Source organism: Mercurialis annua, linkage group LG2 (genome assembly GCF_937616625.2).
Source record: "Mercurialis annua linkage group LG2, ddMerAnnu1.2, whole genome shotgun sequence".
NCBI lineage: Eukaryota > Viridiplantae > Streptophyta > Magnoliopsida > Malpighiales > Euphorbiaceae > Mercurialis > Mercurialis annua.
In genome coordinates, this window is record NC_065571.1 from 45,912,274 (window position 1) to 45,933,499 (window position 21,226).

At 29.6% G+C, this 21,226-nt stretch overlaps 1 protein-coding gene across 1 annotated transcript; it reads right to left on the reverse strand.

Annotated features, from left to right (window-relative positions):
• Nucleotides 1–88: 88 nt before the first annotated feature.
• LOC126666665 (ABC transporter B family member 25, mitochondrial) lies at nucleotides 89–13,775 on the reverse strand. The gene is made up of 19 exons (XM_050359502.2): nucleotides 13,302–13,775; nucleotides 12,816–13,215; nucleotides 12,584–12,645; nucleotides 12,424–12,467; nucleotides 12,213–12,315; nucleotides 11,911–12,018; nucleotides 10,540–10,623; nucleotides 10,320–10,380; nucleotides 8,950–9,095; nucleotides 8,731–8,847; nucleotides 8,377–8,462; nucleotides 7,646–7,734; nucleotides 5,949–6,004; nucleotides 5,104–5,184; nucleotides 4,946–5,011; nucleotides 4,769–4,861; nucleotides 4,482–4,546; nucleotides 2,407–2,542; nucleotides 89–696 (listed from the first exon to the last, which is right to left on the reverse strand). Exons 1-19 carry the CDS (start codon nucleotides 13,533–13,535, stop codon nucleotides 553–555), a joined length of 2,175 nt encoding a protein of 724 aa, XP_050215459.1. The 5' UTR covers nucleotides 13,536–13,775; the 3' UTR covers nucleotides 89–552.
• Nucleotides 13,776–21,226: the final 7,451 nt, after the last annotated feature.

Genomic DNA, 21,226 nt, shown 5'->3' on the forward strand with positions numbered 1-21,226 from the left:
TTATATCATAGAAGGTTAGAAGCATTTTGATCTTATTAAGCCATTACTGGGTGGAGTCGCACAAAAGCAAACACCGGCAATTCTGAAATGACACAAACTTCACAATACATAAATATTATGTAATGATACAAAATTTGTTTATTTTTTGGTACATAATCACTATACAACAATGATTAGAAATAGTTCTTTCTTTAAACTCATCCAATCTAACACCTGCAAACAGGCATGGGACAAAAAATAGTTGTACATTATTTCTTTGGCTTTTGATCTATGTGATTGGCCAAATTATGGAGGTTTACGTGCATCTCTTCGTTATCTCGGTTCCAAATGTCTTTTACTTAAGGTCATATTGCTTCCTTTCTTCCAGATATAATAAATGTTGCCACTTTGGATGACCATTTAAATAATCCAACCTGCTTATAATAAACCGATCAACTGATCGATATTATAGCCTCATTTCACAGGCTTCCTTAATAAAATAGGAAAGCCAATATTTCTCTACATGTGGTATAGAGAAGGTGGAAGGATTGTAGGAGAATATGATAGCAACAGTTACCCTTCCACTTTAATCGCTGCATCAATGATATCCACAGTACTGTTTTGCTGTGCCCATAATTGTGCATACCTTCCTGGCTTGGTCAAGAGAACTTCATGGGGTCCTTGCTCAACCACCTTCCCATTCTCCAGAACTATTATCTGAAACCATATTTGACGGAATGGAAGATTGTGTAACTATATGACGTGGGTAAGAAAACAAACAGAAAGATCAATGCTAAGGTGCTTAAAAAATGAAGTGTACTTGAAATGACTAAATCATTTGCATTGGAGAATCAATCAACGGTTAAACATAGGTAGATGTTCTCGTGGTTTTGGTCAACCAAACCATTAGGTATTCTTTCAAACCCAGCCAGACTAATCAATATTCACTCAAATCATTTTTCAATTAATCGAAGAGCACTTTTCATTCTTAATATTAAATTTAATTTGATGTCGAATGTTAAAACATTAAATATGCTGATGTTATAGTAAAAAATGTGTAGGTTTATACAACCAATATTTTAAGATCAATTTCTTCTACTCCCCTTCAGTTTTTTATTTTCTGATATATAGGTAAATTTTATTGAACCTTTGCTTAACATTGCAAAACTATGTTTGCAAGATTCTTTTTTTTTTTGTACCGTCCTACTTTCATCATGTCCATAAAGCAAACACATAAACATCCGGCAATCTATGATTTTAAATAACAAATTTATCATGAAATCATAATCAGTTTCCAACTATAAGATTATCAGAAACTGGAAGAAGTACCAACATTTACCAGAACTTATCTAGACATTGTAACGATATTGCATATTTGCACATCAAAGGAGTAAAAGAAATCGAAGAAAGAGTTTCAAATCAAATATAAATGCTTTCAAAACTATAGTTTTATATAAATGGATTGACATAATATAATTACTACAGAACTATGGTTGTACATGAAGCTTGACAGAACAAAAAAGAAAAGATCTAAAGAATATTGGGTTATTTACTAAAACATCTCTGAAGTTTAGCTTAGTGTACATGTCAGTCCCTTTTGTATCAACATTAGAACATTTAGTCTTATGAATGCTGACAAATAGTCTATGATTTTGAGGGACTAAAATATTTTATAACATATGCAGTTGAAGAACAAAGTGTACTCAAATTTAAAATTTTGGGGATCAAAGCGTAGTCAAACTGAATGTCTAAACGTAGTCAAACTAAATGTCTAAACGTAGTCTTAGAGAGACTTTTACGAAGATTATAGCAGATACCAACAAGGCTTAAAGTTAAAGTAGCTCTAAGAGAAACACATGCGTACGCACATGAAAAGGAAAAAAAGATGTCAAAGAATCAAAAGCTTCAAGTGCTAAGGCAGAAAAACTTGAGAACTTAATTTAAGAAAAAGGATCATAGAGGGACGGTACAGAAAAGAATAGAGATTTCAAAACCAGCTAATCTTCCTATTAACAATGAAGAAGAGCACTTCAACACTGAAAGCTACAAGTTATTTTACTTGCATTTAAACTTGGACATAAGAAGCAAAAAGTTATGTTCATTATTCCCTTTCAGTTGCTATGACCCAAGAACACAGGGTTATATTTTTTTCAACTGTTGATTATTCAGAATTTTTTTTTTTGATTTAAATAGTCATAAATTCAAATTCTTATTGGAAATATCTAAAGGTAGAATTTTAAACTGTAATATTATTTAGAAATTTAACTATTCAAAAACAGTTAAGTATTAGTTTAGGATTTCCTTTTAGGGATCGAGTTAGCTCTTACTTTTTGTGTGTTCAAGATTTTACTACAGTGAGATTTATTTGAATGATTATAAGCTAGACTTCATCATTTTAGGAACATTACATGATTTATAAATTCTTACCTCATCACATTGCATTGCAGTTGTAAGCCTATGAGCAACAAAAACCGAAGTTCTGTTGTTGGCTAAAGACTTCAGTGCACTTAATATCTCAGCTTCTGTTGTGCTGTCCAGCGCACTCGTAGCTTCATCACACAACCTGGGGAAATCAAACCAATTAATTTATAAAACGAAGATGGAATAAACATCATGCATAATTTAATTCTTCAATGTGAACAGATGGTTGGACAAAGTAGACACAGGATGCATATAAAATATTTTGTTTAAGATGGTAAGTTATATAATGAATGGAAAGTAAGAATATTGATTATCATAATTATAACATTACTTCTAAGAGAGAGATTCAAGCAAAGATTGCAAATACAAACTTCAAAAGAAAAATAACCGCTTTAAAGAAAGTTCTATAATATTTAAAAAAATATCCAGAGAGATCCACCACACAACGTCATACATATTAGGAAACTACAATGACTCAATTGGTAAGTCGTTTAAAGTGGACAATATTCAGAGAGATTCACCACACATCATAATTCTAGCTGCATATGCTGTCTTCACTAGATACTCATCCTTAAATCATTCCAAGCAGAAGAGAATTTTTCATTTCTACCAAATGATTCTCTCAAAAAGACCATCAGTCTTTTTATTGTCCACCTTTTCTTTGCATTTGCCAAAGAAAAAGGGTTGTATTGTCCTTAAACCTCTGTTCTATTCACTTCTTAATGGTTAGTGCCTTATTCTGATAGTGGTCCAAAAATCAACTAAATTAGATTGAAGTTGTTGCCTTAAAAGCAACGGACACATAGGAGCAATATATATGAGGCCATAGGTTGCTCAGACTACAATATCATATTCGTTGTGTTTGTCAAGATGCCTAAACCATGTATTATCAAAACACTAAACATAGGAGCTGAAACACGCAAAAAATCCAGACATCGTATACAATATTTGAAACATAACATGGATGAAAGCAATTTTCATAGAGCACCCCAGTGAAGTTTACACAAGTTTCATACTGTCCTTGTGGGATTTGTCCAAAAATACAGGATCAAAACAAAGTATGGAGCAATACACAAAAACTTCCATGGAGATTACTTCATCAAAACATAGGATCACAACCCAGAAGAAGACTTAAATTTATTGTCTGTGATTTAGAAAATTAAACGCAAGTCATTCTAAGGCTAAATGCATCCTCGCCTACTTTTACTCTAGATTTACATCCATATTGGGAGAAAAAAGAAGTGTTTATACAGTTTAAGCAAAGTCCATAAATAGATTATAAACAAATTTAAGCACTGGCGACAAATAAAGGTTCATTTGTTTAGGTTAACCATTTCTTGTTTGGTAGATAATTTACTAAACAAACATTTGAGTTACACACTAGGTATGATATAAAAGGGAAAATAAGTAAAAGTAATTGCGCATGAAGGGATTGATTTGGGAATTCATGGCTACTTTTTAAACTTTAATTTTCCTAATTACATAAAAAAATTGGAGCATTTCGTTATTGAATATCATTATGCAAAACAGTTATCAAGACATGATAATTTTAGACTCCATGATTTCTTATGTATGTTTGAAAACATGTTTAAAGGGTATAATATTATTTTCTGGAATCACTGAATACCAATATGTAAAAAAAGGACCATTAAATTTGTTATCCTGCAGAAAAAGCCACAACCAAGTTCTTACTATTATTGAAGGATCCAAACTTTCCCTAAAACCTAGCACTTGTATTCTAGAATACCAATAAGACACTAACCCTAAATGAAACACAAAGTAAAACTTCAAAACATATGACTTCGTTATAAATAGATAACTCTTGTTGCAGTTTCTTCTCAATTCTTATTAACTGCTCTACCAAGTAAGGAATATTTTGAGGGAAAAAAACTACATGCAGCCTTCCAAGAGACAGACTCGTTTTGGTAGGTGGTAAGCAAGGCAAAAAGATACACAGAACTATTTGAATTAGACTGCCAATATTGCTACCTTTAATGGATATCATGAGAAGTGCAAAACACCCAACTCAGCAAAATAGGAAAAAGCATAAATTATGTCAGGAACAAATATGGGGTTCTTACAGTATAGGAGGTGCTTTCAAAAATGCACGAGCCAATGCCACACGCTGTTTCTCACCACCACTCAACTGAAAAGAAAGATCTTTGATAATTAAAACTTTAAAATTTCACTGAAAGAAAACAATGCAGTGATTGTTCATGGAGAATTGCAAGCAAAATATCCACTCTTTACTGCATATTGCATTTCCCATTCAGATTCCAAAAAATTACACACATAACCTTCCCATACAGATTCCAAAAAGTTACATGCATAACCTTCCCACGCAATTTATTAATTGTAGACTTCTCACCTTGAGACCTCGTTCCCCCACAACAGTAGAATACTTCTCAGGGAAGTTCATAATGGTATCATGGATTGCTGCATGTCGAGCAGCATCATAGACCTGAAAAGCAGATAGGTGTTAAGCAAATTAACCAAGTACAACCAACATTTCATAACATGAAGAGTGAAAAGTCAGAGGACACACTTCCTCTTCTGTGGCAGAAAGACAGCCATAATGAATGTTGTGGTATATTGTGTCATTGAAAAGCACCTGCACATTGAGGGAAGAATAAAGCTCAGTTGATCAATTGACAAATTTATGAGATCGAGTAAATGAACACTTGAATTGCTGAAAAGACGTACTGTATCCTGTGGGACAACACCAATACACCTCCGTAAACTATCCAATTCTACATTTCGTATATCTTGACCATCAATCATTATCTGTTAAAAAAACAAATACCAGTTCTTAGTTCCAGCATGAAAACAGTCTCAGAGTAAAATAGAAAATTCTTATATACCAAAACAAATTAGTTCCAATATAGAAATCTTTTGGGTCTATTGACATGTAAATCTACTTAACAATCCTCTCGGATTCTAAATAAGGTTTAGTAATCATTTCGTAATTGATTCTTAAATTGCACTGTTTAACTGGTGATTGCCTAATCCAATTTAAAAAGGAATGATGGATTTTATTTTTAAAAGGATAGTAAAATTGTATGATAAACAGAATAAAAAATAGCAGATAAATAATTATTACTACTGATTTATTGATTTTTGTATGGACATAGAATTATAAGTATTTAATTACACACAATGAATGAGGAAAAAATAAAGAAAAAAATGAAACAATTAAAAAAATAAAATTTTGAAATGATTACATTACAATGACATAATAATTTATTTTCGAATAATTATATAAGAACTACTCAAGTTAATATTGATAACTTTTTCTTCTAAAAAGAAAATTACTTATTTACTTTTCATACAAAAAATCTAAATAAAATTTTAAAGTTATGATTCGTTAAAATCTTTAGCACACAAGTATACCATGTTAATGTTTAAGTGTGAATAATTATTAGAAATTGATTCACTAGTTTGAAAATAAAACAAGTCAATTGCCATGCACATGGAATAAAGCTAAAATGCTAAAAAGAAATTGTTCAATTAATTTAATGATGCCATACACAATGAAGTTTAGCTCTTACATTTCCAGAATGCGTATCAAAGAACCTAAATACTAATCGGAGGATAGTCGACTTGCCTGCAAGCAATAAGAATTCGATCAATTAATAATGCAGTGAAGAAAACAATCATTTCAAAGCAAGTCCAAAAGAACTACTTTTATTAAAAGGACCTAAAGTACTACTTAATGTGAGTGTAATATTAAAACATGTCTTTCACTCTGTATTTTTATGTTTTCCCTCAAAATTGTCTTTTGCAATTTATTAGCAGCATGGTGTTACACTAGCCAGCAAAAGAGACAGTTCTTCAAAGTTTATAGGCATACCACTTATTTAGATCCCTACAATATTATCATTTTTGGCAATGTGTTCCTGCAATTTTATTTCTCAAAATTGAATCCATACACTTCTAATTTTGTTAAAATTGGGTCATGCCGTCACAAAAACTAATCGTGCGCACTTTACGAGCTGTTAGTGAAAATTGGATGTATTTTAGATTCATTTTCATACTTTAACTTTGTTAAAATTTTAATCCTTACTCTTTATTTTTGTTGACACTAAATTGCATTAGTGATTTTAAAATATTCATTAGTTATTTTATTTTAAAAAAATATAAATAATTCTGTGTAGATAAAAGGATTGATAATATACTTTATTTAATTATTTGTGATGGTTAGATAAAATTAATTATATTTTTAATTAAATTAATGATAAATCTTGATAAATTTGAACATATAATAAATAAATAATATTTGAAACTTATATTAAAATATATATCCCATTCAATTATATGAAGTATGAAAAATTCTATAATTAGAATTTTTAACAATTTGAATTTATTTTTATTAATTTTATAATTAGAATATAAAAAATTAATTTCAGTTTTACTTTTATTAATGGTTTTATAAATTTTTATTTTCTTATAAATCTATTATGAAAATTGACATATATATTAAATAACAAGGAAAGTATTCAAATTTATACTTTTTTTATGTATTACTAATTTTTAAAAAAAATAGATAAAACACTTTTAATTTAACATTAATTACAAAATAATATTAAGAGTTTTAATAGTTTTAATTTAAAAAAAAATTAATGATAGTTAAAAATAAATATTAATTACTTGATTTTCAATAGTTCTTAAGTTAACGTTTATAAAGTTAGTAAATAAATATGATTTTAATTAAAATAAGAATTATACTATTAAAATAATAAAATTAAGAATTTAAATTTAATAAAGATAAAAAAATTCAGTTGAGTTATTTTCAAAAATATATACATATTAGGATTTAACTGAAAAAAATAAAAAATAAGAATGTAAATTTAAAAGTAGAAAATTCACAAACTTCTGATCTAGATTAACATCATTTACACCTTCTGTGACAAAGGGCCAATGTTTGTAAAATTTAAAGGGACTCAATATGGACAAATAAAAGTGTAGGGATCCAATGCCAAAAAGAGTATAAGTGTAGGGTCCAAATAAGCATTTTGAAAGTTTAGATATCATAGACTTTTTTCTACAATCACTATGTCACTTGATTTCACTTTATCTCTTGTTCTGGGATTCTCATATATCTCCAACACACCAAAGAAAAATATAACCAGCAACAAGGACCGGACATGAAGGAAGATATATGAGTCATCTCGTAGAGAATTGTTCTGCAGGAAAATGATGCAAATGCAGACAGTGTGATAGGAGTTCTGATAAATTAGAGCCTCACCGCTGCCACTGGTTCCAACGATAGCCACACTTTTTCCTGCTGGTACAACAAATGATATGCCATCAAGAATCTTTCTTTCTGCCAGGTAACTGTTTCAAGTTTCATGGCATGAGCAGTTAATAAAAAATATAGGCACCAGAGACTTCACTAATCAAGAACCATTTAATATTCAAAAGCGTGGAAGTATACTTCAAACATATCAGTGATTAAGCATAAATTAGTGTGATAGAGTTTTAAGGCTCCATTTGCTGCTTATCGGAAATTAATCGAGAGATAATAATTGGACAGAAGAGTGTTAAACATAAAATTGAGAGCAAAATCAAAATATTAAAAAATCATACACCTGTCCAGCAATGTCATAACCAGTTTTTTACTAATCGCATCTCATAATAGAAAGACAATAGAGAGATCCTTGGTGTACGTGTCAGACAGTGATTTCAGAAGCAACTCTAGCAAGGAACTTCAGATATTAGGCTCAAAATAATGCTAACCATGCCTAAACTTTGCAGCCATATTTCATATCTAAATGCCTTAAATTACACCTGTTATGATGCTGGCACCACATGTAGGTAGTAATTGCATAAACATTTCTAAAATCTTTGGGAAATTAATGCAAAAAGTAAACAGTTGACACAAAATAATTGTGACTAGCCTGCAAACTAAACCATTTTAACTTAAATATGGAGCAGTGCGAGTAATATAAAGAGAGAAAAAAAGAAGGGGCAGCATACCTGAAGGTTACATTGTCAAACTGAATGCTGCCCCCATTTAACTTAAGTGGTTTTGCATCGTCTTTGTCTCTAATCTCAGCTCTCTCCTGCACAAACCATTAAACGAGATATAATGCATCAAGTGCCAAACAAGATATGTAAAAAGAAAACTCCAACTCATCAATTATTGCAACTATGAAAATATATTTTTGTGCATCGTATTCTTTGACGCAATCACCCAAACAAAAAATGAATAAGAAATCAGTTTAGAATATAAAAGCAGTCCTCCGAGATGACAAAAAGGACAAAAGGAGAAAAAGGATGTATTTTCCCCCAGGATTGCAAGAAAGTTGTAGCAAGTTAATTGAAAAGTACCTCAAGGAGTTGAAACATAGACTTCATGTCAACCAGACTCTGTATGGTTTCACGATAAACACTGCCAAGGAAATTGAGTGGGAGAGATAGCTGAAAGAGAAGTCCATTTACCATAACCTGCACATTTATATTAACATATTAAAAATTGTCTGATTATGTAGTCATATTCAACACCAATGTACAGCTTCACATCAATTAATTGTATAAAGAGGTTTTTACCAAATCGCCAACTGTCATCTGGCCACTCATAATCCCATTAGAACATAAAACCATTGCTACTGATAAAGCTGTGCTAAATATAACATTTTGGCCAAAATTGAGAAAAGCAAGACTTCGCTGTGTTTTTAAGGCTGCATCTTCATATCCTGAAAAAAATAGTCATCATTTAATTGTCTGTTGAAAGAAATAAGTGAACATAAAACAATGTAAATAGAAGGAGAACAGCGTAAACAGTTTACATGTTATAAAGAGGGAATTCAGAGAAGAAGAAAAAAAGAAAGAAAGAATAATAAAGGTGGAAATTATCATTTTAAAGTTTTGGAAGAGAGAAGTATACAAGGAAAGGAAGGAAAAAAAGAATCCAAGCTACTATGGGACCCTCCAATATGGATTAAAAACAGAAAAAGAGCTGTAACAATTAGTTCAATTACGTGTATGCCCCTGTATATTATAAACTCACATGTTTTTGCAACCTTAATTTGGGTTAAGCGGGTTAGTTTTCCTGCCAAAAATTACCAACTTAATTGTGTAAAAAATGAAAACTAGTCTTTTTCGTACATGAGATCCCAGTTTGGAGGTGTTGGGGAGAAAGTATTTGCCCATACAAGGATAGTTGTATAATTCAATCTTCAAGTAAGCATTAATAGGAACTAAGAAAAAAGGAGAGAGTTCCATACAATTCTACACACAAATGTGCAGCTAAGAATATGTTGCGGTAGGACTATGCTGCCTATGATAACCAATTAACCATAATAACATATATTTAATGATGTAAATATGGAAAACTCAATCTATAAATCATATGCATATAGTTTCGAAGATATTTTTGCTGATTTTCTAAGGTAACCAAAATGCATCTAATTGAATCAAGGTTAAGCTGTGGGAGAATAGCAATCCTGTTATGGGGAATTTACAAGTCTGGCAAGTATCCTACTGATGAGCTCAAAGTCCTTTTATGAACAAAAATACGCATGTAAGGGTATGATTATGTCATATCACTATGCATCTCTATCAAATCGTCGAGCCATATCAATAATTTGAGATGAGTCGGTAATAGAAGAGTATCAACAAGTATCGCCAGATAGAGCTTCACCGTAATCACTAATATGCAGCTGTTCCATATCAAGCATCATGCCATGGGCCAACAAAATGCATATATTTATAAGGCAACCTAGACCTTTTTTTGATGAATGACATGGATATCAAATCATGAGCATAAACTATTTATTGTGAATCATCAAGAATACCTCAAGAAATGCAAATTAATTTCCAGTTTTGCAGTTGTTAAATTCATGGTTAAAATTTACAAAGCAATTAAAAGAAAAAGGAAAAACAAGCTAAGCTAAAATTAGAATGCAAAAATTACTTACTCTTTAAGAACTCGTCATATTTGTCAACTTCAAAAGCTTCGTTATTGAAATATTTGACAGTCTAGTGAAAGGTACAAAGGAGGAAGGAAAAGATGTAAAGAACTGAAGCCTTAACAAGCGGGTAAGAACTGGCGCTCATTGATCAGAAAACAATAAAGAGAACATCAAAACAAACAGAAAAAATACCAAAATAATCCAGGAAGGAAAATCTAGATCTCACCTCATAGTTTATAAGGGAATCAATGGCCCTTGTGCTGGCATCATTATCAGCTTTATTCATGACTTTCCTGAACTTTGTCCGCCACTGAAAATTAGGACAGGTCAATAAAACATAGATCAACAGAGTTCCAAAAATATAGGATACTGTCGAATAGGAATTGAACTAAACCCACACTTATCCTCTTTCATTTCAATTTTCTCCAACAAATTAAGGAAAGGATAAAATTACTTGAGCACAGGATTTGAGCCCCGAGAGATTGTTGCATGAATGAAAATTGTTTTTAGACTTTTTTGGTATATTCAAGAGAACAGATAACCCAAATCTTAAAATGAGATTAAAAATCCATTGTTTGAAAATGAGAAATCCAAAATATTCTATAGCTGTAATTTAGGTAGCAACGTATCCATAGTTGTTAAAGCGCAAGGCGCACGTGAAGCGCAAAGGGTCCTATATAGCTTTAAGCGCAAGGCGCAAAAAAAGCGCACACCCGAGTGAAGCTCGGTGCATATATGTAAATAAATTTAAAATATCTAATTTGTAGTTAAATAAATAAATATACCTTTACTAGTCAACAGATTTATATGATTTTTTATTTTCTATTTACTAATTTAACATTTAAATTTTATTTTATGAACTTAAACATATTTTTAATTTACATTTAGAAAGCTAAATTGGCCCTTTTTATTAAAAAGAATAGTCATTTTGAAAAGTTAACCATTTGTGATAATTATAAGAACTCATTTATTATAGAATAAAGCCCTTGTGGTTGGTCTTGGGCTGAAAAAGAGAGGCCCATTAAGATATTAAGAGAACCTGAGTCTCTTTCCCTAACCTATTTCACAAATTCTAACCCTAGACAGAGCCGCCGCCACTTGTTCTTCTTCTTCTTCCTTCAGCAGCGCCGCATGTCGGCCATTTCTTCTTCTTCCTCTATTTTCTTTTTCGCCTCTTTTTTTTCTTGAAGTGTCCGGGTAACAGAGGCTGCGCTTTGCGCCTCGCAGACATCGCCACGTTGCTTTAGCGCGCTTGAGGCGCGCCTGGATGAAGGTGGTCGCCTCAGGTGTTTCTGAGGCGCACCACCTGTGCTATGCGCTTTTCTAACGCCTTAGGCGCGCTTTTAACAACTATGAACGTATCTACTGTGAGTATCAATCATAACATTATCATTAACCAATAAATACAACGGATTGGCATGATATGCATTTCTGTTCTCATTTCTTTTTTAAAATCATCCTAATAGGCATGTGCAACATAAGGAAAATGAAGATAAACCCCTTTGCATACTTGGGAAAGAAAATAATATTGCATTTGTACCCAATTATTCTTAAGAACCTATGTGCATAAGAAAGTGTTGGGCTGAAAAAATATTACCTGAGTTACAGACAATGTAAAAGTAACATACGCAGCGACTGAAAGCGACGTGATCCAAGCGAAAGGGGCTCCAAACTTGTATGCCAAAATGCCCGATACCATAGATATCTAAAAGTAATGCAGGTTAAAGCTTCTGTCATGAACTTTTAAAAACAAGGAAGCAATTGGACATACAAGGACATGTCATTTTTGCAGGTTCAGATCAAGAAATGGAGAGTCAAATACAAACAAATATAACCTATTATAGACAGCAGATCAGAAATCTAATTAATGCGAGCTCATAAAGTCAGGTATAGCACTACCTCCAAAATAGTTGGTACAACATTGAACACCATTGCAGAGAGAATAAAATTTATTGCACGGCTACCACGATCGATTATTCTATTTAATGCACCAGTTTCGCGACTGGAAAGAAAGTTACCATATGCAATCAAAAAGAGAAAAAGAATAAGTCTGTTATTGAAAACAGAAATATAAGCAACATTGGCATTGCGTATCTTATGAGCAACTTACCTAAGATGATATGCGAGGTCCAAGTCATGCAAATGTGAAAACACCTGCACTTTAAAATGGCACCATTATAAATTAAATCAAAGGAACTGAAATGTATAATTAGATAAAAAAACATGCCTCGTGAGCATGTTGAAATCAATACTAAAGCTTAATACTTTACCTTCCTAGAAACTTGACGAATTGTCCTTAGAGCTACTTTTGAAAAAACAGCAGTCCTCAATTCTGCAAGAGAGTAGTAGTTTCACACAGATATAAGATCAAAATTTACATTTCAACTCAAATCTATTCAATAGATTCCCTTTTTTGGAATAATTGCTACAATTCCACTTCAATTCGTGTACACAATTAATTCCAAACTAGGCCAATTAGAACAAAACACAGCAGAATAATACCATTAAAAGCCGCAGCCCCAGTGCGGGCAATTCCATAGCCGATAAGCACAGAAGCAGGAGTAGCAAAAAGAGCAATGGCAGTGGAATTCGCCGTCGTAAAAGAAGCAAGAGCAGTAGCATTGCCGGCAGCAGTAGTCAACCAATCAACAGCAAGTTTAAAAAGGAAAGGAACTTGAACATTCAAAACTTTAGCACCAACTAGAAAACCAAGAGCAGCAATAACTCGTAAGCGAAACTCGTAATTATCTTTCATCCATAAATAACTAGCCAAAGTTTGTAAAATCTTCACATCCGCAACTTGCTTATTGTCATCTAACGGTTTACTCACGATGGTTGCCGGATTAGGTTTTTTCTCAGGTCCACTGGTCGAGAACAAAACGCTGGCGTTTATCATTGCACGCTGAACAAAATAGAATTCAATTAATTATAAAAGAAGGAAGCAAAATTAGATAATTAAAATGAAAATGAGGTAAGTCGTTGACAAACCGGTGGCGGTTTTGAATGGGAAGAATCGGAGAGGAAGGCGTTGACATTGGGATGGCGTCTCCATTGAAATTGAGCGGAGGAGTATAATCTAGTGGTGGTGCTGTGATGAAGATGACTGGAATTGAGATTATTAGTGGTTAAGAAGCTTGGTTTGTAAAAATGTTTGCGGAGGAGGATGAATTGTCGAGCCCTAAATCGGAAAAATTTGGAAGCAGGGGCGGTTGCTCCTAGCATTGTGGTTCTTGATTGGTTAATAATTGTTGAATTCAAGTGATTAAGCGAGTGGGAAAAATAATTGACATGAAAACAAGAATTAGGCTGTGGAGATCGAATTGAAGGTGATTGGCTGCGACGGTGGTGGTTTTAAGATTTTGAGGGGTTTAAGCGGTTTTTTAATTTTTAAGAGGATGGTGAAGTTTTTTTTGGGTAACAAAGTTCATTTTACTCCCGAACTTAGATCAATTTCAGGTCAAGTTCAAGTAGAATGAAATGATATTATACGAATATGAAGAATTTTAAGGATGGAATGATTCAATTCTCTATTCGTAATTAATTTCAAAAATAGAAAGTATTATTCTTAATTTAAGTAAAGATAATAAAAAAATTGTCTTGACAAAAAAAATCAATAAGTTACAAATCAAATGATATTATACAGTGTAAAATTTTGCTAATATGATGGATTATTTCTCTCACATGTGTTAAAAATATCTCTCTATAATAATCAAAATGAAATGAGAAAACAAAAAAAACTCATGCAAAAATCTCTCTATAAATTATTTCATAGAATTGCTATTTCATGATTAAGTAATTACTCCCTCTTAAAAAGTAAAAAATGACTATTCTATTCCTTATCAATTAGCTATTTTATTCCATGATATTTCATTGTATAAACCAAATATAACTTAAATTATTGCATAATATAGTTTTCACTTAAAGTGCACACATCCATAAGAAGGCATGACGCCTATTCCTATCATATATTAATTTCACTAGTCGTTATCCCGCGCATTTGCGCAAAATCAAATTAGTATTTAATTTAAGTAACAATTTGATTTCAATCATTAATATACACAATTTCAAAGAAAATATAATATACAAAATAAGTTTTCTAAATATTTTAATAATAAATTGTTTTGAAGTATTGATAATATATTTTATATACTTTTTGTATTGAAATTTAATTTTTTTTCTCTCCCCTAACTTTTCTTTATTTCCTCAGAAATTTACATGTAGTTTTTTTATTTTAATTTAATAAAATGTGAATCCAATATCATAACTTTTTATATATTATGTTCTTCATCAAATATGTTTGTATGAAATAGTTCTTTTGCAATGGTTAATAAAATTGATGTTCTTTTTCTATTATAAACGTGTATAATGGTTTTAGTTTCATTTGTAAATGTTTTTTTAATTTATGCAGTTCAAACTAAATTTTGAATTTCATTAATTTATGTATTTTTATTAAATTGTTACATAATTTATAATTTTATTTTCAATCATAGCTTGGTGAATAAAATTTATTAAAGTAAAATAAAATATTTCATTTTTTATTTTATTTTTCTTTTCTAGCTCTCTCTTTTATTCTTTCAATTTAGTTTGTTTCTTTTTATGTATAATGATTTATTAAATGACTATCAACTTATATCATTACTAAAAAGCAGATTTTCCGTCGGGAAATGCATTCCCGACGGATTTGTCCGTCGGCAAATGTGGCGTCGCTAAATAGAAATGGGGAAGGGAACAGGGGGAATGGCGAGGAACGCTTGAAACGGCGGGGAACAGGCGGGGAACGGCGGGGAACAGGCGGGGACCAGCGGGGAATGGGAGGTAACGGCGCTGTGGTTTTTAAAAAAAGAGAACTGAAATTGAAAAAAAAAATAGAAATGGGGAAGGCGTTGTGGTTTTTTAAGTTGCTATCCGTCGCTAAAAACAATAAATTTCGTCGCTAACCGTCAACAAAACGGTGCGTTTCGTTGACGGATCACTTTAGCGACGGATTGTTCAATCTGTTGCTAAATTTAGCGACAGGTTGACCAATCCGTCGCTAAGCATGGTTAAGTGAAACGGTGTCTGTCGCTACATTTAGCGACGGATTGAACCATCCGTCGCTAAAGTGGTCGTAGAAAATGGCGGGCTTGCTCCCGCCATTTAAATCTGATGGGTTAGCGACGGATTGTTCAATCCGTCGCTGATTCCGTCAGGAAGAGTGATTTAGCGACGGATTTTACATCCGTCGGTAAAATCCGTCGCTAAATCACTGCTTTTTAGTAGTGTATATGAGATTATGAGTTCTATATCAGTAATTTTTTTGTGTGGTTAACATGTGAATTGAACACTCAAAAATAAATCAAATAAAATATATTTTGAGAGTTTTAAAATTGAACAAAAATGGCTTAAAAATTATGTAGATGCAAGATTTCTATAATTAAAATCAAGAAAATAAAAGTAAATATCTATAATTTATACGATATTAATAGAAAATATATTTGACAAAATTTGATACAAATTAGATAACTACTTCATACAGATAAATTTTAATTGTTATTAAATTTTTATAAATAATAATTCAACAATAAAAAATAAAATTAATCAGTAATTATATAAGACATATTATAAAAGTTACAAATATAAAATTATAAAAAAATTCAAATTGATCAGTAATTATATAAAACATATTATAAAAAAGTTACAAATAGTAAAATATTATAAAAAACAATCATTTGTCTGTATGATATTGAAAAAGTAAAAATAAAATAAGAATTTACTTGAAAAATACATACTTGATAATGAATAAAGAAGAATATTAGTTTCAACAAATTCAATTCTCTATTTGATTTGTTTCTATAACACATCTCCAAGCATGTATGTCGTATCTATAGCAAGAACAAATCAATTTAATCAAAAAAAGGTTCATTAGTTTAGTTATATTTTGGACATAAGTGAATAATGGGTTTGATAAAGCAATTCATATGAGCTATGACACAATTGTTGAGCATAAAAACAAGGGGCGATGACAAAAATACCTAAAATTTTAAAAATATTTACAAAAGTACCAATAAACTTTTTTTATTTACAAAAATACGACTGATTTAAAATTAATTACAAAAGTACCAAAAAATGAAAATTAATTACAAAAGTACGATTTGTATAATGTCGGTATAATTATGGTATAATTTTGGAATACTAAAACTATAAATCAGATAATTTAAAAATAATATTTAGTTTATTATTGGTATAATTTCAGTATATTTTCGGTATATCGATTATAAATTTTTATAGATTTTTTCTAGTTGATAACATGTATATTTTTTTTTATATATACTTTTCACTATAGTTGGTAAATGAACTAGAGAATTTGTATATTGTTGGTATAATTTTATTATATTGTTAGGTTAATATTTAGTATGCGATGTGGTGTAATGTTAATGTAATAATAAAATTTCAGTATATTTTGATGTGTACACTTTTGGTATACTGTTGATATAATTTTAGTATATTATTAATTTAATTTTTAGTATACGATTTGATGTAATTTTGGTAAATTTCTATTTAATATTAATAAAATCTCAGTATGTATAATGTCGGTATAATTTTGGTATCATGTTGATATAATGTTAGTTTATTAGTATACTGACAGTATACCCACAGTATACACCGTATGTTTGATATTATTTTTTATTTTTTTGTACTTTTGTAAATATTATTAATATTTTTGTAAATGAAAAAAGTCAACATGTAGTTTTGTAATTATTTTCATTTTTTTTGGTAAATGGTGTAATTTTCTCTAAAAAGAATTCATATTGCAGTCGTTTTTTTTAGAGGTGGCAAATAGATGCCGAACCCGAGCACCCAACCCAACTCGCCCAAAGAAATACAACCCATTTGCACCCAAAAAAAGTTTGGGTAATTTTTGATCCAACCCATTTTAGCCCAAAATTTTTTGGGCTAAAATGGGTTTATAAGAATGACCCAATGGGTGAAATTAAGTCCAAACAAATTTCAATATGAAGAGTATTTGAGTTTTTAAAATAATATTTATAAGTTGTATAATTTATTTTTCAAAATAATTTTTTCCAGAAATTTCTTTTTCCGGAATTGTTTTTTTTCCAGAAAATTTTTTTTTTCGAAAATTTTTTTTTTTCAGAAATTTATTTTTTTCCAGAAATTTATTTTTTTTCGGAAAATTTTTTTTTTCCAGAAAATTATTTTTTTAGAAAAATTTATTTTTTTTCAGAAATTTATTTTTTTTCCAGAAAATTATTTTTTTTTCGAAAAATTTATTTTTTTTCAGAAATTTATTTTTTTCCAGAAATTTATTTTTTTTCGGAAAATTTATTTTTTTCGAAAAATTTATTTTTTTCCCGGAAAATTAATTTTTTCCAGAAAATTATTTTTTCGGGAGAATTATTTTTTTCCCGGAAAATATTTGTTTCTGAAAATTAATATTTTGAAAAGTAATTTCTTTAAAAAAAATTTAATTTGGTATTTTTTATTTTGAACTTTTTATCTCAAATATAGATTTCAAGTATTTCACTTTATATTTTGGGTAATTTTGGGTTTTCATGACCCAACCCAACCCAAAGTTACCCAACCCAAAACTGCCCAAAAATATTGTGACCCAAAATTACCCAACCCAAAAATGCCCAAACCCAAAGAAACCCACCCAAACCCGCCCAAGAACACCCATTTGCCACCTCTAGTTTTTTTGTAAAAATAATCACCCTGATAATACACAAGGTCAAGTTGTATAGTCGTATTAACTTGCAATAACAAAGTATGAATTAAGTTTAAAGATAAGTATTATATTTAAAATCATTAAAAAAATAAGATTAAATTAAGTATTTAGTTGGAAACTATGAGAATTCTCTATTTGGTGAGAATGAATGAGAGGGCTCCGTTGGTCCTCTCAATTATATAATACTAGTCGTAAACCCGCGTATTTACGCGAAATCAGATAAATATTTAATTTTAATAATAATTTTATTAAAAATAATGTCCAATAATATAATACATTTGAGAATCGATTATTTTTCTCTTCAATGATTCGTGTACGTCCTCTAAAATTTGACTACAATCAGTTCTTATAATAAATTATGAATCTAGTACCATGATTTTCAATATTTCATAATATTCGTCAAAAACTCAACTTTTTTAAGCTACCAATATTTATAAAATATTTATTTAATTTATTAAATATTTTTTTATTAAATCAATAATTTTTTGAAAAAGCATTTGGTTTTAAAATTATTTTTTATTCAGATGAATTCTTAATTTCTATAAATTATTTATTTTATAACTTTTATATTATAATTTTTTATTTTTTAGCTTGTATGAATTATTTATTTATTAATAATTAATACTAAAAGTATTTATTAGGACCCAATTTGAATAAATTATTCATTTAAATTTTATATATTTAATTGTATCTATTATAAAAAAAACTATTATTTAATTTTGTTTTTTAGCGTAAAATTATTCATATTGGGCTATAAAATGAAAAGTTTAGAAAGATTGGGTTAATGGATCAGACGTTTTAAAAGTTGGGCTTAAATTGAAAAAAAGCTAAAGTTGGTGCTATTTGATGAGATCAACCCTTTCATCTATTATTAGGATTTTTATGAACTTTCAGAATTTATAGATAATTTAAATTAGTATAATTAAAAGGAAATAAAAAATTTGAAATTTTATATTATAATTCTTTTCGTAAATTCAGATACTTTGTTTAATGGTCTATCTATTGTTTTTTACTCCCCATTAATTGATTTCAATTTTTTTTGTATGTTTTGACTTGTTTGAAAATCTGTATCTGTAGTATATGACAACTTACCGATTTTTAATTTTTTATAGTGGAAACATGTTAGTTAATTCTATAGCCGTCACTTTATATATTTGTCACTTTGTTAATTTTTTGTCTAAGCAAATTAGAAAATAAAAATAGAATAGTTATGAGAGAGTTTGCATAGTAATAAATGTTTATTAAACTAAAAAAATTTATTGTTTTTTAAATATTTAATTATATTATTTAACTATATACCAAATTTCCTTGATAGAATATGTTAAATGGTTTAACAAAGGACAGTATTAGAAGATAAGGGAAAAAAGAGAGAAAATAGTTAGCATTTTTGTTATTATATACCAGTTGAGTCGTTATAAAGACTTCTTCCATGTGTGAAAAAAATTGCAAATTATGAAGACAACATAATTTAGTGCTTTAAATTTAATTTAGAGAACTTTCCAACTATTAGCTCTTGAGATTAAATAAAATAAAATTTAATAAAATATAGATCATGAAATTTACATAAATTGGAAACTCATTACAAAATAAATTTTTAAAAAGTACTTTTTGAAAAAATAATTCGTGATAAATCATTTACTTGTTACATAATTTAAAAATTGTTTTTACAATTATAACTTGATGAATAAAATTTATTTAAATAAAATGAATATTAATATTAACTTTTCATTTTTCATTTTTCATTTTTTTCTTTAATTACAAATACTAATAATTTCTAAAATTTTCATTTTTGTGTATGATATCAAAGAACTAAAAATGAAAAAGGAGTACACATGAAAAATGCAGATCTAATAATAAACAAATAGAGGTTTTATTTTCAACAAATTCAATTTTCTTTTTTGATTTGTTCTGCTACATCTATAGCAAGAATAAATCAATTTACTTAAAATTGAATTTTTACAGAATACATGCAGCAAGTTTCCAATAATCCTACTAAATAAGATTAGTATATGTCATTATGCTTCATGATCATTACTTCATTAGGCAAGAGGATAAAATAAGCTCTACATGCAATTGAGAGTTTATTCCAACAAACTTTCTTACCTTAAAGAGATACTCAAATCACAAGCAGTGAAGTCAATACACAAAACAAAATCGAACGTCGTCATCTCTGGAATTCAAAAAGCATACAATCACATTATGATAGATATGATCGCTACTACCAAAATATTAGCTCTCAAACTAATTTAGGCTACGGATTGACTTACTCAAAACAATTAATGATTACCTTTGCAAAGTTATAGTTCTTACAACACTGCCAATTTGAGACCAGGCGTCCATAAACTCAACTCTGGAATTTGTCCTCCATTAAAAGCATTTGAAAATTTGCTTCTCTATTCACAGCATAAATTTCAGCCTCGGGATCGATTGACCTTGCAATTCCTTGTATATCCCACATCCATTTTGCCATTCTTGCAGATCAATGGGATCGTCAAACCGCATAACATCGTCCACACTATTGGATTTAAGTGATAGTAGGCTTCAAATGCATACTTGTAATTGAATTGAAATAAATCAATTAAATAAATCGCATTTCAATAGTTTGGTCATATGTTATTTTAGGGTATAAATAAATATTGCGTGTGATAAAATAACAATACCTCAAACATTGTAATCCATGGAATATGTCCAATTTCCAAAGAAAACCCACTATTCCCTGCAAATAAAAATAGAATGATGCAACATATCATAAAAATAATTCACATGAAGAACCATACAAATAATGTACGAACTCATCAAGTTGTATTAATTATAACTAACAGTAAATGAAGTTTCTATTCTATATAAACACTGATTAAGTAGTTTATTAGAAAATAAACACGTATTGCGTAGTAATCTTAAACTAAAGGATAAAGCTTCAATAACTATTAGCTTTTTATATAATATAGTAAAAATTATAAAAATAATAAAATTAAGTTAAGTTACAGATTAAATAGATTATTAAATCAATTAAAATAAAAGTAGTTTAAAAAAATTGGAAACTACCAGAACATTTTATTTGGTGAGAATCAATGAGAAGGCTCCGTTGGTCCTCTCAATTATATAAGTATATAGATATAGATTTTGGTTTAATAGACTGATTTTAATTGAACATGCCATTTATCTACTCTTAAAAAAATAAATTATTTTA

Coding starts and splice junctions, on each gene's coding strand:
- LOC126666665 (XM_050359502.2), bottom strand. CDS start 13,535: ATGCTAGGAGCAACCGCCCCTGCTTCCAAATTTTTCCGATTTAGGGCT. Junction 12,468..12,583: donor TTCGTCAAGTTTCTAGGAAG/GTAAAGTATTAA, acceptor TTTAAAGTGCAG/GTGTTTTCACATTTGCATGA. Junction 10,624..11,910: donor TTACATTGTCTGTAACTCAG/GTAATATTTTTT, acceptor CCTAATTTTCAG/TGGCGGACAAAGTTCAGGAA.